This window comes from Myotis davidii, unplaced genomic scaffold (genome assembly GCF_000327345.1).
Source record: "Myotis davidii unplaced genomic scaffold, ASM32734v1 scaffold18, whole genome shotgun sequence".
In the NCBI taxonomy this organism is placed as follows: Eukaryota; Metazoa; Chordata; class Mammalia; order Chiroptera; family Vespertilionidae; genus Myotis; species Myotis davidii.
Window position 1 is genome coordinate 1,527,650 of NW_006292696.1, and position 8,621 is coordinate 1,536,270.

An 8,621-nucleotide genomic window follows, 5' to 3' on the forward strand; every position below is an offset into this window, starting at 1 on the left:
AGTCCCCCAGCTCCTTAGCCCTCTCTCACTTGATGTGACCTTCGACACCCTGCCTGCCCTCTCTTCTAGACAATCAACAGGTTTTTCACGTTCCTTCTAGGCTCCTGGAATGCAAAGGTTGGGGGCAGGCTGAGCAGGTCTAAGAAGAGGGAGACCCTCCATTCCCCCAGGACTGACATGTTCCATCAAAATACACACCTCAGAGCCTTGGCCTGTGCTGTTCCCACCCTGAGGAACACTCTTCCACCTCTGCCCTCTGATGAACTCTTATTCAGCCTCCAGCTTCCCAATGTCACCTCCTCAGGGAGCCCTCCCTGATACCTTCCTTACCCCAACTAGTTGGGGTCTCTTCGTAGCTCATAGCTCCATGTTTGTGCTCATAGTCCTTGTCCGGTTGCATTTAAATAACTTCTGGGGTGATTTAATTAATGTCAGCTTCCCATTGAATCCTAAGTCTTGCATGTGGCACCTGCTGGGAGCCGAGTACGGGCTCAGGAAACACTTGTTGAATAGATGCCAGAGTCATAAACGCTCCTCCTTTTATGCAATCCCCAAGACACCAGGCCTTCAACCTTCTCCAGCACAGAACATCCCACTGGCCTTACAGCCCCACCTGCCGTCTCGGTGGGCAGCCACGCCCCACGAGCACCCAGAGAGCCTGGGCTGTGCTTCAGCCGGTTTCAACATGCTCTGGGGGCTGCCCCAGGCTGGCCTGGGATAGGAAGCTTCCTACTGGCCACAGAGGGGCTCCAAGGAGAACGTGACATGGGCAACATGCGCACAGGAGGGTGAACTGTGGCCAAGAGACCCACACACACAAAGACAGGGCAGGGGAGAGAAAGAAAAAGAGATAGAGGAGACAGAGACCAGAGAGACACAGAGAAAGGGAGAGAGGGAAAGGGAGATAGAGATATAGAGACAGAGATGAGAGAGAGAGAGAGAGAGAGAGCCCAGAAGCCCGGCCAGGTATCATGTTGCTTTCTCTGCACTGGGAGGTAAACTTGTACTCAAAGCCCAGTTGGAGCCAGTGTGTGTGTGCCCTCATGCATATGTATGCACGTGTGTGCATGCGTGTGCGTGTGCATGTACGTGTGTGCGCGCACTAGCAAAAGGATGCTGGTATTGCATCCCAGGGCTCTGCCCTCACCCCGCTGAGAGAGCCGGGGCCCCAGCCTGCAGGGGTGCTGGCAGCAGTGTCACTGTGTGCCTGTGCAGGAGGCGGGCAGGCGGGCGGCTCAGCAGAGTGTCAGTGTGTCTCAGCCTGTGTGGGGGCGGCTGTGTGGGGGCGGAGGGCTGCCGCATGCACCAGAACATGTGCGTGCCTGCCGCTCTGATGGCTTGCAGAGGGAGGGAGAAAGGCTGTACCCTCCCTGTCCCTGCCACCCTCTCCTGAGGACCTGCGCCCCAACTTTCCATCCTTGGCCTCTGGCCCCTGCACATCATCGGGCCCCCTCCCCTGGCTTGGCACTGCCTCTCCCTGTGGCCTTGGGCAAACCATTTCATTTCTCTGTGGGTATTGACTTCACCATCTGTGCTATGAGTAGAGACGTGCCCATGGTCCTTTCAGTCCTGAGGTTCTGGGAGCGTATGCCTCCCACAGAGGGAGCCTAAAGAGGACAGCAACTCTAATGGGGGCGTTTTAGCATCTGCAAAGTTATTCCGATCCCATTATACAGATGGCAAAGTTGAGGGACACTGAGGACAAGGGATCCATCCAGGGTGGCCCAGTAAATGAGAGGCAGAATCGTGATTGGAAAACAAGCCACAGCTCAGAGTCCCCTCGCCCACCAGACCTCCGCCCCTCTTCCTAGTAGTGTTCCCCAGACACAGCACCAGGAGGGGACCCTCTCATCAATGTTCCCCCATATGCAGGTGCCGGAGACCTACATGCAAGTCTAAGCCCTGTCCCCAGCCCCCCAAGCCAGTCATCCCACCTGCTCAAGCATCAGTCTGCTCATCTGTGAGATGGATAAGTAAGCCCCCAGCCTCCCGCCAGATGAGCTCATCAGGGGAGAACAGCCCCGCCGGCCCCCCAGTGCCGTGAATGTAATAGGTTATTAGAAGCAAAATAAACGCACAACACCCATCTCCGGGCGGTGCGTCCATGCCCAGGTGCCCTCTCTCCCCAGTGTTACATCATCGAGCCTCCTAACAGCTCGGGAAGGACCAGAGAGCTGCACACATTGGGCAGACATTAGAGTTTGGGTCCCCAGAGGGGCACCCAGGATCCTGGACAGCCAAGTGCAGGGAGCTGCCTCTGGTCCCCAATGTGGACCCCTGATCAGCCCAGCCCACGGCCGGTTCACCACACAAAGCAGAGGGGGCAGCGGTTCCAGAGCCAGCTCTCCGCCCACCCTCTGCCAACCTCGCTGGCCCTTGAAAGCCCTCCCCCAGCCCCACACGCCCTTGAGACAGTTTCAGATCCCTGTGTCTCAGGAGAAAAGAGTGGGCTGCACCCGCTCTCCGGTCTCCCTCCCTCTCCTTCTCTCAAGCACTGTCTCCTTCCGAGGCTCCTTCTTATGCCTGGTGATTACACAGGCTGCAGGGCAGTTCTCGGCTCCCTAACCTCCCCGGGCAGTGGGAGCCAAAGCCCAGAGAATGCCAGAGGCTGGAGGAGGCACCCCCTGCTCCACCTGCTGGAAACTAACCCCTTCCCCTGATCCCAGTCTCCGGAGAACGGAGAACGCCTGTCTGGTCTGCGGGGAGCGATGGCCCAACTGCCCAGGCCCACCCTGACCCTGAGCTGGTGCCGCTGCAGCCTGCCTCCCGGTGAGCTTCTGTGCTCCTGAGGTCCGGCTTTCATTTCTCTCATTCCCTGGGAGGAAGGAGGATTGGGGTCGAGGGAGGGGAGGGTGAGCGAGGCTCTGGGTCCAAGAGACAGCCCCACCTCACCCCTCTCAGGAACCTGGAATCAATTCCTGGCTTATCTGACTCACATCCGCAGTGGGACCTTCCTCCAGTGGCATCGAGAGGCCCTTAGAAGCCCCTGCCCAGGGCACTGACGCCAGCTCACACCCCCAGCTGGCTGCCCACCAGGAGGGAGACGGGCAGCTTCAGTCCCATCCACAGCCAGCCCTACCCCTGGGCTCCTTGAAGGAAGGCCTGCAGTCACGAGCCAGACCTCATCGGGCAGGGCACCAGGAAGCCCTCGAGAGGCACGTGCCCTCCTCTCCAGCTGGGCAGCCCAGGGCCCTGCCGAAGGAGCTCTAAAGGCTCCCATGTCCCCTTGTAGGGCCCACGCAGCGGTCTCTGCCAGTCACCCTGCCAGTGATCTGAAGTAGGCCCCTGGAACAGGGGCTCAGCTTTGGGTGGTGACTGCAGTGTCCCGGCTGGCAGGGACCTTGAGTCACCAAACTGAAGGATGGGCCCTGCACGCATCTTTGGTGCGCCAGTCCCCAGAAGCAATGCTGTCTGGAAGGCCTACTGTGTGCCGGGCTTGTCACTACGTCTTCACGTGCACCATCTCATCTCATCCTCACAGCCCTTTTTTATCTCCGGGGCAGGGGGCGGGAGGGGGTGGGGAGAGAGAAGTGCTATAGCCTGTCCAACGTCACTGAGCTGTGAGTGGTGAGGTCCAGAGCCTATACCCTGTGCTGGGCACTGTTCCTACTGGCCTCTTGGGCTGAAGCTGTCATGCAGAGCAGAAGGCCCCCTCCCCGCGGTACCCTGGCCTTTTTAAGCTAGGATCAGAGGTGTGGGTCCTCATCCCCTTTTTTCCAATGCAAGCATCCTTAACCTGAGGCCCAGCCGCAGCCTTTCTGGGGTCCTACAAGCTCCTGACATTGCATGCAACACATCTTAGTTTTGCGCATTTTCCTGAGGAATGTAGACTTAGCCTTTCGTCAGATTCCTGGAGGAATATGTGACCTAGAAAAGGTTAAGAGCACTGATGATTCTGGAAGGAAGAGATCTGAAATGGATTAGACAAGGCCTGGCCACGCCTGCCACCCTCAGCATTACTGCCATGGACACACCAGGGCTCCCTACCTCCTGAAGTGCTGCCATGGCCCAGGTCCCTCCAAGCACCCTGGCAGGCAACGGTGCTGAGAAGGCTCTCTGCCAAGTAGCCCCCACAGCACCCAGTCCTCATGAGCTCCATCTCCTCGTGGGGTAAAACATCACTTTTATTGTCATTTTGAGCACCTGAGTCACATTTTAACTCCATTTCACTGCGCTCTGTGACGCAGTCCTGCCAGCGCACCCTGAAAGGCAGCTCCCAGCTAATCAGGGAATCCTGCCTTTCAGTGGGCCCTGGAAACCAGCTGAGAAGGGGGTCCCCACACAAGCTTGGCAGACAGCCTCAGTCCTCCAGGGAAGCCCTAAACATTTTGTACCTGCTGCCTCCCCAGCACAAAAATACACTCAGAAAGACAGGTAGTCTGCAGACAAGAGTGAGCACACGTCTGCACAGGGATGTCTGTACGAAGGAACTGGCGTGTGCCTGTAGGTGTCAGGCTTGCCCAGTGTGCAAGTGTGTGTGTGTGTGTGTGTGTGTGTGTGCAGGCCGCCTACTTGTACACAGCCACAGGCCCACCTCCTACACATATGCAGACACCAGCAAGAGCTCAAAACACCCACACTCCCACCCTAGCCCGTGGGCTCAGGCCTCACACGCACACACATAACTTCCTGTGTGCATGTTCCCAGGTCCTCACATGGAAATGCATGTCCAGACCTCATAGGGACACCACTGTGCCTAAGTCTCAGATGTGCATCCTTACACAAACATATGTTTGCACATGCCCAGACCTCACACATATTTGCCTGCTGATGTGCACACAGCTGACTTGCCATACATGTAACGCACGCTCACACCTTCACTCCCATGCAAACCAGCCAACAGCACTCCTTGTGCCACTTGCACACATCCGTGCTTGCAGGGCACACTTGCATTTTCAGGCTTCACACACTAGCACCTCCTCCTGGTGCACACACTTGGACACTCGCACACCCTTTCGGTGCACGGAGTGTACGCCAGAGTCAGTCCTTATACAACACACATCAAATAAACACTTGTGTGTGCACTTCCTGACCTCACAGCAGCCCAGACCTGCTTACAGAGCTCCTCTTCCTGCACTCCTGCTGCTACACCGAGGGCATTGGAGTGGTTTTGCCCAAAGGGCAAACTGCCTCCAAATGGTACCCTTACCCTGGATCCACTCCTGCATCTTCCACAAATTCTACTGTGGGCATCCAGGAATGCTTCCCTGATACTCCATCACCTTAGGGCTACCCCATGGGGCTCTTCGTCCCCTATCCTCCCACCCTTCTCTCCACACCAGTCATCAGAGGCAGAAAATGAGCTCTGGGCTGGACAACTTCGCCAAGGATCAGCGCTGGTGCACCTCACATCACCAGCCCCTGCAACTGCAGTGCCCCCTCCCAACTTGCCTGGCTGCCCTTCCCCTCCTCCCCACCCCAGAAAGCCTCAGCCTTTGCTCAGTTATTAACCCCTGCTGTGCCGATGCCCTCGCTCCTACAGGAGCTGGGAGGGGAGAGTTGGGGGAGGATGAGCTTCCAGAGAGAAGTTGGCTGTTCTGCCATCGTGGGAGCTGCCTAGCATCAGGGAGGACTCCCAGGAGGTGCTGAACTCTGTCACCAGAGGCACCCACATGGATGCCCCTTGGCCACCTCCAGAGAAACTCACAGGGAATTCCAGCCTTGGACTCAGCCGACAGGAAAATCCCCTTTTAACCCTGAGTTTCTAAGAATCCATGTGCACCCAGGTCATGGATGTGTGTGTGCACATACATGTGTGTGCACTCACTGGCCTGCATCATCAATCCTTCACCTCTATTCTCACACTCGCCCAGCTGTTTTGGCACATCTTTGCACCCACAAACATGCCCGTGCCAGTTCTGGACACTCTGCACATGCAAGTGCCCCCAAACACATACAGCCTTCCTCCCTCTGTGAGCACGGGAAACCCCGCAGGTGCATACCCCCACCCATGGCACGGAGTCCCTGGGCCCTCCAGGACTCTCTAAGGTGTAACTCACTTTCCCAGTTCCTCGAAGAGCTGGTACTCTTCTGTGAAGCGGGTGCAGGTGATGGTGGCCATCCTGGTGCCGTGCGGGCAGGCGAGGCTCAGGGCTGGAGGACCAGGGCTGGGGCACTGCTGTTCTGCTCCCGGAACCAGGAGCCACTCGCCTGCCCGTGCTGCCGAGTAAGAACCTAGGACCGGCTTGACTGAGGAGCCCCCAGCTTCTGAGCAGGGCACTGTGGCTGCTCACAGCCTCGCGAGCCTTCGTCAGCATCCAGGTCCCCATGGCAACCAACTCGGAAACGCCCTGTTCCCGTTGCCCCGGTAACTGCCTCCCCAACACCTGCCTGCCTTCCACTGCAAAACCTGCTCCTCCAGGACACCCTGGCCTGACCGCACACAATACTGCAGGCATGTGTGGGCTGGGGGCAGGTGGATAAAGCACCCTGGAGGTGAGGGCGGCAGGGCCCGGGGGGAGGACTGCAGGAGGGGGAGGAGAACAAACTTCATCCACAAGTGATCTGCTCTCTTCCCACCTCCCCCACCTCCAACTGTGGGGCCCTCAGATGGGATTAAATGGGGCAAAAAGGCAGTTGCCATGGTAATGGTGGATGCCACATTCCAGGATGGTCCCCAGGAAAGACAGGATGCAGTTACCCTGGCAACTTCAGCTCCTCTGGAGAGACAGGTATTGCCCCGTTGTCCTGGCAACAGCGGGGTTCTAAGGTTTATAGGGAAATGATGGCTAATTCATTGGGATCTCTCTTCTCTTCTCTTCTCTTCTCTTCTCCTCCTCTCTCTCTCTCTCTCTCTCTCTCTCTCTCTCTCTCTCTCGTCTCTATAACTGTCTCTCTGCTCCCCTCTGTATTTTTTTCTTCTGCTTTTTTTCCTTATCTCTGCTCTTTCCCACTTTGCCCATCACACGGGTGCTCTAGCTTGGGGAAGAAGTCCCCTTTCACAGCTATAACAGTTGATCCCTCCTGAGGCTCTTCCATAACCTCTCCCCTGGCCCATGCCCCCGAGGGACCTTGGAGAGCTGGTCTCCTGGGGTTCGTGTCCCAGTTTCTGCTGGCGCTTCAAGTCAAGGTGAAAGAGGTGGAGGAGGCAGTGGGGAGGGGAGCATGGCCTGGCCTGGAGAGAAGCGGCCACAGACCTGCCCTGACGCCCTCATTCCCAAATCCTGTGGGTACTTTCCCAGCCAACTTCAACTCTTCAGGGCAGGAGCCATATATGTGGCCCCAAAATCTCACCCCAAGGCCTGGGGGGTTAAGAAGGAAGGAGACTGGACTCTGAGGATTGGAGCTCTGACATTTGTTGGCTGTGTGACCCTTGGAAAGTCAATGTTCCCCTCTGAGCCTTCAGCTCCTTTTCTGCCAAACAGAGCAAAGCTGCCCCTCAGAGGAGGGTGTGAAGATGGAGTAGGCTGATGGTTGCGGAGGCCTCTTGTTAGTTTCTAGAAGAGGAAAGGGAAGGTCTAAGGCAGGACCATGACCACCTGCATCACTCCCAGCTTGCACTTAGAATCTCAGACCCTTTGCACCCTCTCCCTCCATTCAAGCCCATTTTACAGCCCGCCAGGCTGAGGTCTCAGGCCAGCATTTGCCCATAATGAGCACAGGTTGGATCATGGGATCCGAACCCTCTGGGTTTCTAGCCCAGCCCCTGAGAACCTCTAAATCGCCTTACTGGTCACGTCATTTTCTGGACATGGTGTCTGCTTGTTGGTAATCCCCAACCCCAGCAGGTCCCCAACTCACATCCCTAGGTCCAGGGGTCCCTGGAGACATCAGGTCCCCCCTCCCCCAAATTCTACCCCTATTCCTGGAAGTTGAGGGTGGGAATGATGCAGCCACTTCTTCCCAGGAGAGAAACAGGAGGGAGGCAGAGGGGAAGGAGGAGAAGCAAGCAAGGGAGGAGGGGTGATGGCTTAGCCACTAATTGTACCATTACCACCTTCAGAAAAAGGAAAAGCCACTCAGTTTTGTTTCTGTGCACAATATGCTCCCCGCTTCTGCCGCCAACGTTGCAATTCAGAGGCAAAGAAGAGAAGCCTGTGCTCTGGGCTCACAGCCGGTGGGCAGCAGGCAGGGCACGGAACACCCGCTAGAGGCTAGCTATGTAAATGGGGACATGGGGGAAGGGCCGCACCACCGCTCCCTGCCCCGACTTTGGAACCGGTTCCCAGGAGGGATCGCTTCCACACATGAAAATGCTGGAACAGCCCTTACTGACCACTGAGGACACCCCGGTTATTGTCCAGGAGAGAGGGAACTGTGCAGTGGTTAGAGCAACTCCACGACCTACAGGCTGTGTGATTTTGGGTAGGTATCCTCACGTCTCTGTGCCTCAGTTTCTTGTCTGCAGAGTTAAAAATATTCCCTACCTCCAGGGCTATTCTATGGCTTAAATGAGATGAGCCCAGTGGCTGACCTTGTAAGTACTCAATAGATAAGAACTGCTATTATTAAGGGACTCCGAAGATTTCCCGACGCATTGCTCTCCCTGCACCATGGAAGCTCACACCCCCATCTTTGAGTCACAAACCTCTAGGGTGTCATTCTCTGAGGCCCCACTGGAGTAGAGCTCATGATTTGAACATCACCTTGCCCAGGCCTGGTTTGCAGCAGTTCCTGCAGAA

The 8,621-nt window shown here is 56.7% G+C and overlaps 1 protein-coding gene across 2 annotated transcripts in view; it reads right to left on the minus strand.

The window, feature by feature from the left end:
- Positions 1–6,271, minus strand: part of CAMK2A (calcium/calmodulin-dependent protein kinase II alpha) — a 57,250-nt gene extending 50,979 nt beyond the window's left edge. Inside the window, exon 1 of one of the 2 annotated variants that reach the window (XM_006766241.2) lies at positions 6,000–6,271. In XM_006766241.2, coding sequence (XP_006766304.1) covers positions 6,000–6,061 — 62 coding nt within the window. In that variant the 5' untranslated portion in view covers positions 6,062–6,271. The remainder of the gene's footprint in view (positions 1–5,999) is intronic. The other variant, XM_006766242.2, reaches the window with a different exon arrangement.
- Between the last annotated feature and the right edge of the window lie 2,350 nt (positions 6,272–8,621).